Genomic DNA, 20,559 nt, shown 5'->3' on the forward strand with positions numbered 1-20,559 from the left:
CCCCGAAACTCGCAAAAGCCGGTGGTGCGCAAGAATGCCATTAGAATGTCAAATTTTTGTGGGAATTTTCTTTGACCGAACCGTAACTGAAATCCCTACCTCTCCCTATCCTTTGGGCGGTAAAATAACACAAAAAGAAGGCTCAAGGTACATGCTTCGGGTTTGTGGGGTACTTTCAAGGCTTTTTTCCTTCCCAGTGCCAACGCTACGCTGCTGCCCTTGCCATATGCCACCAGAGTGTGTACTCGTTTTTCTCTCGCGTTTTCGGTAGATTCGCAGCACAGGGGGAGAAAGTACGTTATGTAATAGAGCATTGGCTGGTGCTTTCCTTTCTGACCAGAGAGTCAGCAGATGCTGTGCAGTCACATGGTTGGGGGAGTGAGTGTAAAAAAATGTTCAAGGTCGCGGGCTATACTAGCACACAATCCAGGCTTTCTCGAGTGTGACGCGCACACCGACGGAGTAGTATGGCGTTTGGCTTGGTGTGGCTATGTAACGATGCCAGCTTTAAGGAAATAATGGTTTGGTGCAGAAAATAGTTTTGTCTTTCTGTATGGTAAAGCTTTCGTAAGTTTCGTTGAATTTAATACCATCAAGCTATGATGTTTATATAATTAGTAGCAAATTTTGAAATGAAATAGTGGGCTAATTATAAACGTTTTGAGGGGTTACAACACAATTTAGGAAATTAATACTATGCGGCAATAAGAAGTAAACAACATGAACAATATTTTTATTGGTTTATTGAATTATCTTGGTTTTATTGGAACGAATATTTATTCAAAATTTAATTATTAATATTGCTTAGAGTACATTTGACCATGGTTTCATTAACATTTCAAAATTATTCAAATAAAAACACAAACATAATATTTATTTATGTTCAAACATATTAACCTGTAACTACTTCCTATGATGCACACTTTTCTGAACCATTTTCATCTCCGTCCTTTCTTTCTCCATAAATGACTTAGAAACTGGCTATCCTTTCTGTGGGTGTCTATCTTTTACTATCTCTTTATTAATCAACAACAAATCCGTGCGCATTCTAACGGCCATACCTTGGACCGTAATGGTTTCACTTTCCTTTGTGTTCATGGTGTGTCACCATGCCCCCCCGCTGAGTGTGTGTGTGTGTGTGTGGTGGGATGACTGTTTGTTCGTCGTCAGTGGCGTCTTCCGCTTGATTAATCACGGCCTCCAATAGGGGTAGTATTAAAAACAATACATCCAACAAACTGCAGCATACGCCCTTTCCGTTGCGCCGTTGCGTCGACTCGGGCTGTATTATGCATTTTTTACATTTTTTTGTTATTGTTTCTAAACTCAGCGCTACAACAAAGCAGTGCAAAGCGGAGTGGCTCTCTCGTGCTTCGCCAGCAATGCAATTGCAAGCTTGGACGGACGGACTAAAGGAGAAGTGAACGGGAGACTTACGACGAGGCAATCGCCTGCAGTGTTGGAAAATGCAAAGCTATGTGCATTCGCTGATGATACTATCGATGCCAGCGGTTTGTGGGCGTTCGTACTGGAATGCAATCACTTTAAAGGGAAAAGAGCAAGTCGACGGTATTTGTTTTATGATAGTTCTTATCGAAAATGTATCAACTAATTTAGATATGTTTCAAAGACCCATCAGGTGAAGCTGGAAATTATCATGCAGATTTGAGGACAGCAATGTGTAGTTTTCCCCTTTTTGGTAGAAGAATATTTGCATTCTCTTTTTAGCTTGGCTCTCAGCTGGGCAAGCTACCCATTAAGAGCGAAGAGCGCTAGCCCAAGCCGGCCGGCCATTTGGCCTTTTGGGGTTAGGTCGATTTCGACGTGACATGCAATGAAAGCGAGGTTTTACCTTTTTCGTTTGTTGTTGTTGTTACTCTATTCCATTGCATGCTCTCCCTCCCCGAAGGGTTTCGTTGGTTTCGGGAGGACCAATAAAAATAAACATTTCCGACGAGAGCAGTGCGCTTCTACTGTATGTGTGCGTTTGACACTATTGTGCTGATGTTGTTTATTTTGGTAGTTTGTTTACTTACCCTTTCCTTTCCACTTCTTCCTCTACCACTTGTGCGGTGTGTGTGTGTGGGAATGTCACCCGCTGTAATATGGTGACCCACCCGACCAACAGCGTCGTCCTACCTCCCGCACGGAACATCCAATAAAAACGGGAGCGCACAGCAGCACGTACTGAGCGAATTCATGTTTGGCGCACATAATGTGCTGCTGCTACTTCTGCGCCCAGTAGTGGTGATGATGCGTCTATGGTGGAGCAAAGGTGCGTGTTTCAATTGCGTTACGTGCCATTTTAATTGCGCTCGCGTATGTCGTGTCGCTTTTTCCCCCCGTCTAAGCGATTCTAGTGCGTTTCACTGCCCGGGCTGTATTGAGTCGTTATTGCTGCGTATTGGAGCGTGTGGTGCAAATAGGTAGTTGTTTTGCAAAACGGATAAAACGCTTTCACAGTATCGTGCCCTTATTCTTTGCGCGTTGTACACACGAGACGGGAAGCGCAAAAATAAATGTCACCAGTCGTGACGATACGAATGCGTATGGCCGCGCCACAGAAATGACAACACTCATCATAATAATGGTGCTGTTGATGATGATGATGGTGATGATGGTGATGGTACAATTGGGCGATGGTTTAAATTATCCTAGGGGATGTTATCGTACTTCTTTTGTGACACGGTGCTGAAGGTTGAGTGTAAAGTAGTGCAAATGTGGGACGGAATACATTAATTCACTTGAAAACTGCAACCTCGTTTCGGTTGCGGTTATAGGGATGTAAAGAAAGCATGTTGTTTTGTTATCTACGTTTAATGATGATAAGCGTTTTGCATTTTTTGAAGTTGCTCTTATTGGTTTTATACTTTTGGTGATCTTTTTTGTCTTAAGGCCGGGGTACATTGTCCGTACTCGCAAGTGTGATTTCAATTTTAACTAGCGCATCTGGCGGCGGCTGACCGAAGCATTTTTCCAAACAATTTGGAGCCGCTTCAGAAAATATGTTATATTCCGTGTTTTTTTATACTTAAACTGCACTGGAAAAGCTTTGTAATTGATAGGTAAATGTTTTACCATAAAAAATGGTGAAACCCCTACTTAAATTTGAGATCCGCCACGACCTCAGATTCCCTCGATGACCAAAAAACAGCTTCCACCAGCCACGGAAGCACGGCTTTACACGGTTCATCTCTTAAGTAAAGGTGAACGGTTGAAAAAATCGTCAAATTTGAATAACATGCAGACCAACCTTACCAAGTCCAGATGTAGCTGTGCAATTTATGTGGGTAATGTTGGCAGAGAGCTATTATCCTTGTTTGGTATAAAAAACAATTTAAAGAGTTACAATACAGGGTTTTTCAGGGGTTCTCATAGCTGTGGGACTCTTCCTTGACTCTTTCATATGGGAGGTGATCTTCATATGATGGAAATTGGACTCTCTTATCCTATTATGGAAATTCCTATTAGATTTGTCCAACAAGGTTACATTAAGTTCATTTCCCGTATGAAAGAGTCAATAAAGTGTCCCACAGCTTTGAGAATTCCTGGAAAATTTCGTAATAGTAACTTTTGCCTTAAAATTATATTTAGTTTTTTTGCGTTTGTTGTCGCGTTGCTCTTAATAATTTGTTTATCATGTTTAGCTCTTTTCTATAGAATTATATTATGAAACACTTAACTTCTACTAGTTTACTCATAATATCGCATTGGGGTGCAAAAACTGCTGCTCCATTTAATTTGCATTCAAACGCAGCCTCTTAAAAATGGCAACAAAGTAAAGCCCAAAATAAAATCCCACTGTGTATCACAAGTTGCCTTAACATTAACAAATGTCGACGACAAATGAGACACACACAAAACATACAAACACACCATTCGACGCAGTGTAGAAGACGGTATCATCAGTTCGCGTGTTAGCTCATGACGCACTTTGGGAAACCGAACCTTCTTGTGCTCTGCCGGAGGTGCTTGCCCCAGCAGTGAAACGAAAATAACTCGATTTGGCGATTATGTTTCGAACAGTGTGATTAAATGTTTTCCAAGAGCGTCCATCCAAATATAGCAGGCAGCACTCACAGGGATGAATAAAGGGATCCATGTTTGTCCCACGGTTTTAGGCTTCAACAGCGCTTTGCGGTTATACTATTGAGAAAGGACAGCTTGTGGCTGGATCGACCAACAGATGTGACAATGTCACCTCTAAGGCAAACGCACAGTGGGCGACGAATTGCTTCGACGGCTTGGAAGAGGCGAATGGTTCACAATTTAATTCATCCGTGAAGCGGCATGAGATGTTTCACACGTCAGTATTGATTCACTCTCGAGGGCAGCGCTTAGCTGGATCGGTTCGTTATTGAAGGGTGTCATTTGATTAGCATGATGTCAGCGAGGTTTTCTGTGCTCCAAGCTCTTTTCAAAGCCTCAAACGGTGGCATACAAGCTAAAGAAGAGTATCGTAAAAAATAATAAATTGTAGTTAGTTTTCTTGCTTTTTTTCTTTTCTTCTTAAATATACCTTCTTGTATGGAATAATATGCCTGATGGACGTCTCTGTTTCAGGACAGCATATAGAATGAATCTATTTTCAGGTCCGCCCTGGCAGAGCAGAACTTTCACGGTATCGTTATTCCGTTGTCAGACTGTCATCATGGTTTTACGGGTCTATGGCACTGCAAATGAATCGTGACATGCCCATAAGGCCTGGGGAAGGACAACATTCTGGAAGGTTCTGTAGAAGAATCGTTTACGCTGCTTTATTCGATTAGTGGAAAAGTTACAAAAGTACCATCATAAATCCTCCATGGCCTTTCCATTATTCTAGAAAATAATTTAAAAATATACTCAAAAAAAATTAAACTGTCTTTTTTTGTACTATCCAGAGTGGCATGTTCTAAATATGGAATCATTCATTTTTCAAAAATATTTTTTGGTTCATAATCTTCCTTTTTCTAATGAAAAAAAAAAAATACAAATCTGCTCGTGTATTGGTTATGTTTCATAAATTCCCATAAAAAAGCCATTTCATGTAGTGCTCTAAACTGGACTTTAATGACCAAGTGCATTGGTTTCCACATCAATCAGCAAAACAACCAATTAACACGGGCAATTTGCTAACTGTCAGTGAACATAATCGATAATGATCAGCATAAATTAGTAGCACCAAAGTGCTGGCAATGGTTTGCGCGTAATGATTCGCATTGCTCTTCTGTAATAACTTGACCTCATTCACATCAATGGGGGAACGATTTGCGATAACTATACAATGGAACAATTATTTCACTCACTGTGTATCACTTTATAACGTTTGGTTTTGCATTTTCTAGAAAAGGCTTTGAAAATAACCTGCTTGATGTTATTTATGGGTGGGATAGTTATTTTCCTTTCTAGTGAAACGGTGTTCCAAAGGATTATGTCCCACACGTTTCATAAACCCGAAGCTATTTCTCTACTTTCTACCATTGCCTTCACTCTTCTCCGATGATGGAAAACAATCCCCGTTGTGCAGAGAGAAAAGTGGAAACTTTATTGAATGATTCAACGCGTTTACCACCACCACCACCACCACCATATCGTTTCATACGAATTTTCCACCTTCACGCGGCCGTGAAAACAACAACAGCTCCTCGATACCTCCGGCCACCGGTGTGTTCTGTTTTTACCCGAGGCAAAGAAGGATCGTATCCTCTAGTAGCGTTGCATCCAACCTGTGCCAGTGTGCATTGCACAGTGCTTGTTTTTTTTAACGCTTTTACAGTGCGTGGGATGTAAGAACATGCTGTGCTGTAATCGATCGTTCGTAGGAAACAGCAGTCACTGTGGGTAGCTGCTCTTATAACGCTTTACAAAACACACACACACAGACACACACTTAAAAACGTGGTACCCACTTGCCAACTTAAAACACCCACACGCCTCCGCATAGCTCCAAAGGTGGGAAAATGTTCGAGGACACGGGCAACGGAATCATGCGCACTATCGAATTATGGAGGCGCCTGGTGTCTTACGATAAAAAAAGGAGATGTGTGCTGGTCTTGCTGCACGAAGGTTCGAGTGTATTTTCCACTGACTGCTCCGTCCTACACACTAACACTGCCACGGAAGCGCATTCCAGATCAATCTAAACGTCCTTTTTTGCAGGGAAAAATAAAACAACACGAATTTCATCTCACCGCCGTAAAGCGCAACACAACAAAACGCGCACATAAGCGAGAGCGTCTCGAGCTGCCGTTGTATTTTGAGGGTCATGGTTAAGTTTATTGCCCGTTCCTGTTTTCACTCCCTCGATTTGCAGGGAGCTTCTTACACAACAGGTAATGCGAAAAATGGTATTACCGGGAATATCGTTTCATGGTTGTAATTTTATAGAGAATTTTCCCTTGATTGTAGGAAAAAGTATGATTTATATTTCTTATACCACTGCCTTACTGTGAGAACGGTGGTTTTAGTTTTAATACAAACCATATTGCCTGAAATTCGACTTGAAAGTCCAATTTCTGGATTGCTTTTCGTAGGATTAAGTTAATTTGTTCTCAAAACAAATTACTATGATTGCTTTCTGAGGTGTCTTTTTAATGTTTCTCACGATTAATCAATCATTTTGCAAATGAAACCTTCTTGCTTTTGCGTGCTTCAGACAGAACAATGAGCCAATAGTCTATGCTGTGTAGCATCCGATGGAAACCCGATAGCTGAGCATAATCACGGCTAATGAAACCCGGCTAATGGTGTTAGCAAATTCGCATCTCTATTATTCGATTAGATTATCCATCCACTTAAGCTAATGATCGACGGAAAAGTATCTACGCTGCAATGTTTTTTTGTTGCTTTTTTATATAGTAACAGCTATTGTTGGCCATGTGTTGGTGCTGCGTGGAAATTTCTATTGTCATGAATGTAATCTGATATTTTGCTCAAGATAATTCGAATATGGCGGATTGATATTGATATCAACTCAATTTATATGTCAATCATATCGGTCGACTGATAAATTAATACTTATATAAAAGGAAACAATTCTGTGAACATATTAAACATGTTTTACCAAAACGAGCAAACAATAGCTCGACATTCCCTTTTCGGAATTGTTTCTCGTTTGATTCTTGAAACAATTGATTGATTGATTGATTACAGTTAGTATTGTATTATTTTTTTTTATTTGTATTGCATTGATACAAATAACTATGATATATTTTTGCTTTGAACTGTACCCATGTTGAATTTGTTTTTTTATTATATTAAGTATGTTCAGCACAAAAAAAAACTGTAAGTTTTTACGCTTCATCGCAACAATAACAGTAAATCGACTATCGAGTAAATCGTCAAAATAACATGGCAAAAATAACAGATTCGAGTAATAAGAAGTTGGGCTAGTAATCGAAAAAGCGTCTCTAATTCTTCGCTACTGTGCGTCTACCACACGATGAATCTTCAAGAAAGTCTTTAAAATCATGATTGTCAGCTGAATTATACGCTCAAGAAAGAGCTCACTGGCGTGCACGAACAAAAAACGTGCCCTCCACCCACCAACTCAAGGTTGACAGAAGCTACATTTAATTAAAAACTAACACGAACCAGCTCGCTAAGCCCCTGGTGCCAGTTTGATCGGGAGGGAATTCATGGCGACACGTAAGCAGAAGCGTGTCGCTCGACAGAACTGCCACCATCTTCGTATCGGAAAACATTTTCTTATCCATGATGGGATGGCGGTCCGAGGGGTGTGTACCGACCTGAAGCTCACGGAAGTCATTCCATTTGGCTTTCGGATCCGGCCGTGCAGCAGGGTTACGTGACGTTTACCAGCTGAGGCTGTTGAAGGTCTGTAAACTATCGAGCTGGCCCGGGAGCTCCGTTGCATGCATTTTGCACCACAGTATCCCTATTTGCATTCAGTGGCTGCAATGATTTCCGTTCATTCATGCTGGATTGCTATGGATGGTGCTATATAAGTCAGCATCTGGCACAATTATGCTTCCGGTTGAATCGGTGACGGTAATTGAACCGGTGGCTGCTTCTCAGAGGATCAAATCCGGTTGGTATAATTTTAATTGAATATTTACGCAAGGAAATTGATTGAATGTGCCATTTGATATAGGACACCCCGGGTACGTGTTAAAGCTTTACCATTTCTATAAACGCGTTTGTATTATGTGAACGCAAATGTGTTTTGATTTTCAGTTTACCATGATTTTGTGTTTAAATCGGTAAGCTGCTAATAGGCCCACAAGTTGCTCTTACTTAAAATTTAAAGCCTTTGCATTTCAGCAGTCCCGTGGTACAGTCGTCAAATCGAACGACTCAATAACATGCCCGTCATGGGTTCAAGTCTAGAATGGGTCGTTGTACCGTAACCAAGGATTGTCTGACCAGGCAAACTCTGGTTAGAAATTTAGTCTAGAAAGCCTTTGAAGGCCGACATGTCTGCGTAGAACCTATCGAAAAAATGGAAGAAGAAGATAGAAGAAGAATCGAATCGAGTTCAGAATAGAATATGTCTGATTTGTTTCATTCCAATTTCATGCATTGTATCACTTTCAGAGTTGTTTCTGTTACGCTTGCATTGCTCTGCGAAATGGTACTCCATAACAGTTTATCCTTTGTTCGTTTTTCACCTAAATGCATATGAGACATTTAAGTGACATTTAAGCGAAACGAAGCTTCTTTATGGCTCAGTTGCATTGTCACATCGACACGAAAAAAAAAACAAACATAATCTACAAAACTCATTCGATATAGGTCGAGTGTTTCATTGTTTTTAGTTTTTGTCGTTAAGATAAAGTTTATGTGAAGAATTTGGAAAACGGAGCTATTAAGTAATAATCATCAAATCATATTATATACAAGTACTAGTAGGCTAATTAAAAAAAAATTTTGGTTCCAAATTAAATTTCAGTTTTAACACATGATTTTCAACACTTCACAAAGAACTGTCAAACTAAATCCAGCATGAGTCGTGTTGAAAATCATGCTAAAGAAATTAAAAATTATTGTGATGGAAATGAAATGTCAGATTGATGTGCATTAAAATTTTGCACGCGGTGAAAAAACAACATTTACATTCGAACCTGATTTGGAAAACCATGTAAGACATTTATGTACGATGCAGTTACTAGATTTAGCTTTCGCAGTTTCTCTTTTCGTTGTTCAGTTTAGTCCTAATATAGAAAGTAAAGCTATGGAACATTTTGCAATTTTGCTTCAATGTTGGAATTAAATTTATCTTTTTATGTATTGGTTTTATTAAACAAATGCTTACACTTTATGCCCCATTGCTAAGCATTTCGAGGTTGCGAAGTAGATGACAGGATAGTAACTTGAATGATGCAAAAGTAATTGACTGAACGTCCACATTATGGAAGTAGCATTTCTTTCAAACAATTACAACTCGTCAAAAAGATAGAAATGAACAGAGGATAAAAAGTTCAAAGGAATTTTTCACTTGATTTATTACTCATCGTATGCATCTGTAACTGTATATCCCTGCTGTACAAACGCTTACTAGAAAAGTCCCTGGAAGCATTCGTACTGATGTAAGTGCAGTTTTTTTTATTGCGCGAACCAATCGCGAAATTAGATCACAGCTTTTACGAAAACATTGATATATGATTGCTTATTTTCGCCATGTACAAAAGAAAGGTAGAAGATTGTTTAAGATAAAAGTGTGTGTGTGTTTCTTTTGTGCTGCTGCTCGCTCTACTAGTGCCTTATCGATTTCGAGGCCTTTGTCGCAATAAAAAAAAAACACACACACACACACACTTTCATCTGGGTCATCTGGGTGTCGGCATAAATATTGAAATGTTTATCGTGTCGGTCGGACAAACGAATGTTACTCCAGGGACCCAAGGCGCAGGTATGCCCGATATCGATATTGGTGTTGTGGCTATTTCCCTGCAGGTGTCAAACGGCCTTTGATAGTCGTTTGTTTGGATGCACGATACGACAAGAAATTGTTATGTATGTATGCTACCTTCCGATAACGTTTTATTGTCATGGTAATAATTTGTGTGCGACACACATCAATAATAGAGCGTACGAGCTGAGTCTACATAAAGCAAAGCACGTCTTGTGGCGTTAAATAATACTTTGTGTTATTGAAGGTAGACTTAACATACGGAAGCTTATCGTCTTATAAAGTAGCCGTTCTGATTTGATGCAAAATTCGAACATGAAATGAAATTCATAAATAGTAATAAATCCTAACAATTTCTGAGGAAGCCAATAACAGGAGCGAAATGTAACGTGTAATGTTTCGTTGTGTTCTGTTTTCCCCACAACAAATAATAAATTCATTCGACCATTCATCATACAAATACCGCACACAACTGTTTACATTGCACAGCAATTAGTATTTAACCGAATCACGGCACAAATCGGTCGGTCTCTTATGAATTATCGATGCAGGAATATTTGAGTGTGGCCATAAAAAAAACGATCCACTGTCGCAGGGAGGCAAAATACAACAACATAAGACAAAACGAGGGAAAAGGCGATATTTCGCCCAGTTGTGTGATTCAAGCCAGGATCAATATTTATAATAAACATTTTTCCAATTTTTATTAGATTACTCTGACAGTGTCCGATGGTTTATTTATCGCTTCACAGAACGCCAGGGCAGAATCGGGTGGACAGTGTGCGCCTCCTGCCCTCTCCCATACGTCAACTACTAAATAATAAATTGAATTCGGTTCATCAAATTAATGCACATCTCATGCTGCTGCTCCGTCCAACGCCATTACGCGTCTACATGTGCTTTCGTTCGATGTTTCATTGGATGGTGTGGCTGGTTTTCGTTTTAGTTTTGCTCCTGTTTCCTTCCAATCGCACCCAACAGAAACTGTATCCTGCCGAAGAAATGCGTGCGTGCTTGTTGTGGTGTCACCGTGTGTCTGGCGCGTTTGCTCCACAAAACGGGCCGCAAAAGTGTGATAACACTTCACACCAAGCATGCAAGCTCTCTCTTGCAACGGGTGGTGTTGATCTGTTCACCTTCGCATGACTTTGTCCTGCGGGTGTGTAGGCATGCCAAAAATCGATCGATCGCTCGTTTCCATCCTGTCATTTTGGAGTTCCGTGTCCGTTGACCCCCGTTGAAAGAGTATGCGGTATACTCAAACAAACACACACACACAAAAACACACTTTCGCGATGTCATCAGATGGAACGGAACGCCGGAAATTTGGAGACAGCACAAGGAAAGGCGCACCATAAAGATGCTAACGAAGTATTTACTCGTGAAGCCGCCCGTATTAGTCGGTTGTGGCTGTCGGTAGAACGCAACCGGGCCATCCCTCTATACCCGGAAGAGGGGGAAGCAAAACAACAACTTGGCGGTTTTGTGTACAACTTGGCTGTATCCATTACCAACTTTGTTGTGGTCCACTCTCTCTCTCTCTCTCTCTCTCTCTCTCTCTCTCTCTCTCGTCGGTATCGAATGTTGCGAAATACTTATGCCGTGGTGTGTATTAAATTGAAATTCATTGCTTTCTACCACATTCCGTGTATGCTTCTTGGTAGCAGCAAACTGTCCAACGATATCTTTGCTGATGTTAGTATTGTTGACAATTTAAATGTGAGACATGGCTACTAAGTGGACGCGAGAGACGTGTGAGAGGGACTAGCATGTTCTCTGCTTCTGGTGTCTGGTCTGGTCGCTCCCGGGCGAAGTCCAACAGGGTGCTGGAGCTACGACTACGGGGGAGTGACATGACAGTTAGAGATGGAATTTTATTAACCACAAGTTCTCCTCCCCCCCGGTGCACAATGTGACAGATGAACCAATTATATCAGCCGGCCATAAAATTGACACTAACCGGGCGTGATAAGAGTGTGGAATTTTATTTGATTTTGGGTCGTTTGGAACGGAGGGTGTATGTATATACAGTATAGCCAGCACTGGGAGTGTTGGAATGTGTCATAAATATTTTATTAAAATTGGGACGTAACACACACACACACACACCCTACCCTCTCTCTTTCTCTTCTTTTTTCTATACTAACCTTCCGATACTTAGTCCTGTTCTGTTCTAGCGACTACGATCTAAATAGGAAACGAACCCGTCCGGCCTTGTAGAAGAAGCCAGCGTCTATTTGTTCGGCCACCATGCGGCTTCTAGTGATGTCTGCATCAATGCAATTAGAAAGTTTTACGTGATATGCTAAAAAAGTCATTTTCAGTCTGTGTCGTTTAAACATTTCAAATAAAACTAAAATATCGGTCGAAACAACCTTTAACCTTTTCGTGAGCTTGCCTTATCGAGCCTGCGACGAAGCGGCATTTACATATTTTTCAGGCTGAAAGTCTAAGGTCAGTTTTGTGTGCGGTTTTGTATGAAGTGTTTACATGATGTCGCCAACTGTCAAACTCCGTACAAAAAAGCTGACCAGTATCGTAAAACCCCTCGTTAGTATAAATCTCAATGATTAATGATGATGATTGAGCCTTTTCCTTTTCGATCCATTTCGAACATTTTCGAGTGCACAAAGATTCTCGATTGTTAGTTTATATATTTTCTTACAAGTCTTAAGCCATAGTTGGGCACGTGAAGTTATATGCACTGTTGACAACATTTTCAGTTAAAAAATTACATACAAAAATGTTTACATCGTAACACAAAACTTCACGCTCGAATTGAAATACCTGAGGCGAAGCATATCACGAATGGTCATCGACCCTTTCCACTTAATCCTTTTACACCGCAAAGGCACTAATCTTCCGATGTCTGACGGCAATTTTATTCTCGACTTGCAATGCGTGCGACCTCTACCACCGGTAAGCTTGCAGCTTGGAAGACACTAAACCCGCTTTGCATGGGAAGTGTGTTTGATCGTTTATTTTTGCATACTTTACGCGACACTGCAGTACGTGACCGTGGAAGCTTGCTCGTTAATAAAAGGCAAATTTCTTTTTTGGCACAAATAGCAAAATCCTGGTGTTATACCTGATAAAAACGGAGGAAAAGGATGTGAGCAAACAGAGTGGTGTATAATCGCTTAAATTTTTGGACAAAAATGCTTCCAACTGTTATGCAAAGTGTTGGATCGCTCAGCTCGCCAGCTAATCAACCATCATAACCAGTTGGGTTTGTTATTAAAGTACAGCAAAAAAAAATGGGAAACGAAAATTGCGGCAGCTTTTGAGCGACCGGGACCTCTACCTAATGCCCTCGTTGGTTAGAATACTAATGTGATGTGTCTTTTTGTGGCAGAATTTTCGTGTGGGTTTGCCGTTTCGAAGAACACATTTGCTGCGACAAACGGCACTGCGCGTGTTGGGAAAACAGATTCCTTTTTTGTAATGCCATGCGGCCATGGCCATTTGTTTGTTTGCTCTTTTTGGTCGGTATAATGTATTCACCAGAAACTATGCGTGAAATGTAAATATTGCGTTGCATAACGATTATATAGAAAGGTTAGCCGGGAGTGTGATTTAATTTCTAAACGATATCAACAAATCCATTTTGATGAAGATTTATATGTCTGATTAGCCAAAACCATCAAACACATACTAACTTTCTCACTCCTAATCTCTTCTATCATTCGCAGTCACAGTGTAAAAAGATGCCTCATCGGTTTCTGGTAGCTCAATGGATTCAACGACTCTCGCGTAAACTGTACGACAGCGAATCCTACTGCAAACTATTGCCACTACAGTCAAGATGCATCTGCATACGCAAGTCGTCTTGATATTAGCCCAGCTGTTCCTCATTGTACACGTGACGGATCAGACAAAATGTGCCCTAACGTCCACGTACGGTACCGTCTCGGTGAGCTACTTCGCGACGCTACCGTCCGCACCGGACGCCGACGCCGATCTGGACGTCGAGCCCGACGCCGGGCGCCACCGGATCGACCTGACGCCGCTGGTGCCGACGGCGGACTACTCGCCGCCTCAGTCCGACTATCCAACCTACAATGATGACACCGAAGATGTAAATAGCTTTCTCAAGGTGCTGAGCTGTTCCGACACGAGCCTGCGGGCGGTCAACGAGGAGTACCTGCGGCCCGTCAACTCCTACAAGGGCATCCTGCTGGAGCGCGTGCCAGTGCAGAGCCCGGCCAGCGATCAGCTCGCCCTGAAGAATGAGAACTATCTCGAGATGGTGCGCTGGCGGGACAGCAACGTGACCGATCAGCAGTTCGCCCTCACGTTCGCCCGGGACGGGCGCAAGTTCAGCAACCTGATGATACTAGACCTAAGCGCAAACTTACTTAGCACGATAAGGAGAGACTATTTTAGCAGACTGGAGCGGCTGAAGCTGCTGCAGCTATCCGCGAATCAATTACACAATCTTCCGAGTGATATTTTCGCCGATCTGCCGAACCTGGTCGAGCTCGACCTGCACGGCAATCGGCTCGGCGAGCTGCCCTGCACCTGTTCCGGCCGCTCGGCCGTCTGCGGGTGCTGAACCTCGCCAACAATACGATCCACGATCTTCCGCGCAACAGCTTCGCCGGGCTCGGCAACCTGACCGAGCTGCACCTGGCGCACAACCGGCTGTACGTGGTGCCGTTCCAGGTGTTCAAGGAGCTGCGGGCGCTCGAGGTGCTGGATCTGTCCAGCAACATGCTCGTCTCGTTCCTGGACAACTTTTTCCTGCTCAACAAGCAGCTGCGCGTGCTGCGCCTGAACGGCAACATCATCGAGAAGATCTCCAAGAACGCGCTGTACGGGCTGCGCCGGCTCCAGTCGCTCGACCTGTCCGGCAACAAGCTGGTGTTCATCGACCGGAACGCGTTCGACACGCTGGACGAGCTGCGGTACCTGAACGTGAACCAGAACCAGATCTACATCCTGCCGTCGACCGTGTTTTCCGCGCTCCGGTCGCTCCGGTCGCTCGATCTGAGCAATAACCTGATGCGCTCGCTGCCGAACTCGATCTTCGCCAGCCAGCACGCGCTGGTACGGTTGCACCTGGACGCGACCAACCTGGAAACGCTCAGCAACTGGGTGGCGCGCAACAACCACACGGTGAACAAGGAGGTGCTGCGCAGTCTACGCTACCTCTCGATACGCAACAACACCCGGCTGAAGGAGATCGAGCCGTGCGTGTTCCGGAACGTGCCGCACCTGGAAACGCTGCTCCTGTCCAACAACAGACTGACCAGCCTGCCGAAGGAGATTGGCGAGCTGCGCCGGCTGCGCTACCTGGACGTCGGCAGCAACGACATCATGTACATCCCGGAGCAGATACGCACCCTGCACGAGCTGCAGTACGCCAACTTCCTGGACAACGATTACGGCTGTGACTGCCACATGTACTGGATACTGAGCTGGCTCGACGAGCTGCAGGCGGAGAACAACACGCAAAAGATTTACGATCTGCTGCGCCTGTCCGAGCTGAAGTGCCGCAACGGCTATCCGGGCGACATTGTGCGCGTGCTGCAGCACATCAGCTGCTTCAAGCCGGAGCTGCTCCAGTCGTCCGAGAGCCGGATGCATCTGCTCAAGTCGGACGCGGTGCTGGAGTGCGTGTTCACCGGCAATCCGCCGCCGGACATTATCTGGATCACGCCGAAGAACGAGATCCTGCGACACAGCCAGGAGCAGGATCAGAAATCGCTGCTGTTCGAGGATGAGCCGGGCGGCGGCGGCGGCAACCGCAAGTACCAGCAGGCGGTCGAATTCCAGATGCTCACGATGGATAACGTAACGGGCGATGGGCTGCACGAGGGGATAACGCTGCTCGAGAATGGCTTCCTGCGGATTCACAACATTTCCCGGCGCGACAGTGGGCTGTACACGTGCTACGCTCTTAATATTATGGGCAATGCCACGGCCGATATACGGTAAGTGTGTGCTGCAAGCGATGTTCTGCTCTGGTGTGTGCGTGTGTGTGTGTGTGTGTGGTTCGTGGCAGATTATTTGATTCGAAAGGCTGGTGGTAGTTTGGAAGCTTTTAGCTGGCTATAATAATTACATTAGCTGCACTGCTGGTAGAACAACCTTTTCGCCCAATGTTGGGCAAACGGGCAAGCGGTTTGTTGCCGTCCTTTTATGTTTGTTGGTAATGTTTCACAAGGTAAATAGCTAAAATTGTTTCTTCTTCTTTGGCACAACAGCCGTTGTCGGTCAAGGCCTGCCTGTACCAATAGAGAGCTCGGCTTACAGTGACTTATTTACAGCAGGTATCTCAAACTGGCGGCCCCTGAGGGTTCTGTATGCGGCCCGGGAGGTTATGGAGTAATGATGAATCCAGTCCATATTTGCCTTTAACATCGATATTTTAGTTAATTATTGCGACCCGCGACAGGCTTTTCGGGCTAACAAGTGGCCCACCGAAGAAATGAGTTTGACACATCTGATTTACAGTATACGCTCCGTAATCCGCACTTGATTGAGTGCGAATTATCAAATGACGTTTTAACGTGTTTTTTTTTAACTTCTTATGCTAGTCTCGGTGCATGAGTTAACTATTACATTATGTACATTTTCATGTACAAAGAAAGTTTATAATTTAAAAAATAGAAAGATGTTCATATTTATCTTTTTTGAATCATAGTTCACTACTTACTTTTAACCGAACACCTGTTCAGAGTTTGATTGTTATAAGTCCAGATTATCGAAGGTGCGGGATTACCGAGCGTATTAGCAGGATAGTCAAGTCCTAACGTATGGGGATGTTCCATTCGGGGCTTGAACACATGACGAGCATGTTGCTTATTCGTACGAGTTGACGAATTTACCACCAGACCAACTTAGCTGCAATTGTTTAGAATTTAATATATTATTCCAGACCAATCAGTTTCGGACATCAAAATCCTCTTTCTCTGTTACCATGAAAACTCTGCATTCGTTTACGTCTGCTGCATATCAAAAGAAGTAAAATATTCCCATAAAAAACACCAAAAAAGTTGCGCTAAATTGAAATTCCTCCTGCTTTCCCTCTCAGCGTGTGTTCTGCTTGCACTTTATATCAGTTGCATCATAGCCGAATGCACTTTTCGCAAACGCCGCGCTAGCGTCGTGCCTTCAATACATGATGATATGGTTTTCGTGCTATCGTATGTTCTCGAACAGGCTCGCCCCTTCCCTTCTGAAATGGCCTTGGCATGGTATTTGCTCCTGTGCTCGATGAGTGTAATATATTTATGTGCGATTTCCTTTTCTCTTCCCTTTTCTTTTACTTCCCCCCCGCGATGTAAATTACACCCGTGCGGTGTGTCACCTGTGTGCTGCTGGAACTGCGCTGTGGGACACGGTGCTATTATTAGCCTCTACATCGATCCAATCGTGTTCTATCGCGTCAAGATCGGTAGCATCATTACCGGTGCAATTTCGGCGGCCGCCTTCCTAGCGCTGACGCTGATCTTCCAGGGCATTCGGCGCATCTTCATCCGCTTCCACATCGTCGATCTGATCTGCCAGAACTGTTGCAGCTACTGCTACAAGAACGACAAGACGTCGTCGAAGGCGCGCCAGATCTACGCCATGCTGGACAACATCGAACACTACAAGAGCCAGCAGCTGGAGCGGCTGCGCGATAACTACACGCAACAGGTAAGGGCGGACGTATGGTTTGAGCTGAATGAATTTTGTTTGTTACGTTTGTCAGCTGTTTAACGAATTATTCGTTTTTGGCAGGTTCATCGCATCAAGGACAACTGTGCCCAGCAGGTCGATTGGATACAGGGCAGCTACTCGACGCAGGCGAAACATTTGCGCGAAATCCGAGACATTGGAACGCATCATCTCACCACCCTGCGGGATCAGTACTACGATCAGGTGAGTATTGACTTGTGCAACACCGTACTAGATAGCAAGCAGTGTGCACTACTCGTGCATAGCAGAAGCTACGCTCAACTGGTACAAAACTATAAATATATGCATGTGTGTTTGCCTATCATTCACTAACGCGCTCATTGCGTATTCCTTGCACACGTGCAGGTCCGCCGGGTACGTGACTATTCCACCGGTCAGCTGACCTGGGTACGGGAGAACTACGTGTTCCAGCGCAACAAGATCCGCAAGTTCAGTGCCCACCAGGCGCTTCGGCTGCGCGAGGGCTACAAGTACCAGCAGCAGACGCTGAACAAGGTGCTGGAAAATCTGCCCAGCTTCTACTTCGAGAACTGCCGCGGCCGCAACGAAGAGGACGAAGATTTCGATGGTGAGTGTTCGGCAATGGTTGAGCACCGTGTGCCGACCGGTTGCAGCAGCTAGTAAATTGAGGAACGCTTTTGCTCTCGGCAGCGTGTAGCTAGCTAGTCGTTTAATAACGCTTTTTTCGTAGTAGTAGACCTTGCCGTAGCTAGCGCACGAGTGCCGTGCCGTAGATAGCAAACTGTTAGTAATACTTTTTTCTTTGTTTTTGTTACCTTTGTTTTATTAACCTTTATCCATTTCGACACGCTGCCGTTCCGTACGTACACGACCAATATGGAATGGCTTTTCTTTCGTTTTCTTTTCATTTCTTTCTTTCTTTCTTTTTAACAAACATCACTGTATGTGTACACGCGATTTTCTTTTGTCGCTGACAAACAAAAAATGTTACGGTTCGGCCACTACTTTCCCCCACAAATACACACAAAACGCTTTGTCCGATGCATCGGGTAACTTAATGCTTTTAATGAAAAATCCTAGATTCGCGCTATCACCTGCGAAGAAATGATCAAATCACCAGATTCTAAGACGCTGCTCCGGCTACTCAGGCGGGGTTTTGTGTACCGGAGTAGATACGATTATTGTTCAATTGGTAATTTAAAAACAACGACACAATGCTAACCAGCTGGGCCGAGAGACCGGGCCCCCATTGTTGCAAACTTATCAACGCTCTAGAGGCGTGATAGTTCAAATTCAAAACTACAGCCGAAATGCAACCGACGGCACCACCACCGAACACGAAGCACACCCAACCCAAGCAAGACACCAGCGACGAACTGCACTATCGGCAAACCCATCCGTGCGTTATCCTCGTTATCCAATGAGCCCCCCTCGCGTGATGGAGAAGCTCCCGCGCAGAGAAACCGAACCAAACCAAACACACGCGGCATTTGCAATGATACATGGTAAAGTACGGCGAGCTATATTTAGTTTGTAAGAGATTCTATCTATCATGTTTTTGCATCTTGTTTATATACTGTATCGCTGGTTTTCAACACACTCACAGGCAATGCAATGATAGAATGATTGTTTTCAAAAGGCTAAGATTTGTTGTTTGCTCGCCTCCTCCGTGTCCGGTTCTATCCACTTCGTTCTACTCTGTGTACAGCTATTCAATCACGTCTAACATTGGGCCAGGTTGATGATGTGTGGTTGTCACGGTTGGTGGTGGGGCAATGGCGCATGCTAGGTTTGGGGAAATGGTATATTACCTCCAGTTTCCAGTAGTGTAAAGGGACTGCTATCAATTACTGGGTTGCTTCTTCCATTATGTAATGAGTACCGGTTCATTGTAGTTGTTTATTGTCGTAGTTTCCTACAATTTTTAGTATCATTTTAGTACAGTTTCACAGTATAACTTTTTTTATTATAATATGCGGTTGCTCACATTAAAAATCAACCAAAAATCCAAAAATATAAAATTGTTAGTTCATGAAAACGAAATGTAGGTATTTCAGCTACAACAAAATTGATTTTGTTACCTTGCAATGCCTTTCTTTCTATACTTTTTATATTATTTTAGAAAATTGTAAAAAGGTATTACGATTTCACTTTTTTATTGTTTTTTTTTTTGTCTTTTAAAATATTCAACGATTGTAGTGTATAAAAAATCGATTAAAACTCATTATCTCAATATAAGTATGTGTGCACAATATAATGTTGTGTATAGTTTATGAAAATTCTAAAAAAATACAATAATAATTTTGGGAATCTGTCAGTAAACGTTGGGAAAAATCGTATGAAACTTGGATCATGCTAAAAACAATAAACTGGATAAATGTTTATTAATATAAATTTTACCATAAAACATCTTGAAAATCACTTAAGTAGAAGTTTGTACTGTGATGCTTCCATTAGTACGTTTATAAGTGATTCCGCACTTTCCACGAAACAAGCTTTTCTAACAAACGCTTCCAGCTTTACCTCCCTCGTCGCTAACATCACTTGAAATAGAGAGCAGTACAAACACACATGTACGTTTGTAGCAAACAAATTCAAAGCTATTGACTCATTCGATTTCACCTCGGTTCCATGCTGTGAAATATGCATCGCTTTTGCTTTCAACCATTTGCTTACTCATTCGCTCCACCGCAAGCTTTCCTACAGCACGGTGTGCGCCTGCACCGGGTGGCAGGAACAGCGACATACGGCTGTGATGGGCCCATTAGTTTCTGTTTTGATAGCGGCGGAAAGTATGTCCGTTTCAAACTGTCGCCAGTAGTGTATGTGTGTACCTACACTGCCATCCCCACTCGAAACCATCAAACATTTTCCTAAGAAATGGAGGGTCGTCAGGACGGGCTTCTCTCGACCTCCATTACAAGCACATGTGTGTGTGTCCTAATGTGAAGTTATGTGAAAAGTTTTTGTTTTTTTTTTTTTGCTGCCTCCCGTGGGGTCTCAATTTCTCCCACGTGTACCCAACGCACCGGGTCGGTTCTCGGGTCCACTCGAGC

At 43.2% G+C, this 20,559-nt stretch overlaps 1 protein-coding gene across 1 annotated transcript in view; it reads left to right on the forward strand.

The window, feature by feature from the left end:
• Window positions 1–20,559, forward strand: part of LOC121598092 — a 35,377-nt gene that overhangs the window by 7,234 nt on the left and 7,584 nt on the right. The window contains 5 exon segments of the mRNA XM_041924647.1: window positions 13,546–14,364; window positions 14,367–15,789; window positions 17,215–17,500; window positions 17,585–17,725; window positions 17,888–18,110. Of these exon segments, the coding sequence (XP_041780581.1) occupies window positions 13,659–14,364; window positions 14,367–15,789; window positions 17,215–17,500; window positions 17,585–17,725; window positions 17,888–18,110 (2,779 nt within the window). The 5' untranslated portion in view covers window positions 13,546–13,658.

This window comes from Anopheles merus, chromosome 3R (genome assembly GCF_017562075.2).
Source record: "Anopheles merus strain MAF chromosome 3R, AmerM5.1, whole genome shotgun sequence".
Taxonomy (NCBI): domain Eukaryota; kingdom Metazoa; phylum Arthropoda; class Insecta; order Diptera; family Culicidae; genus Anopheles; species Anopheles merus.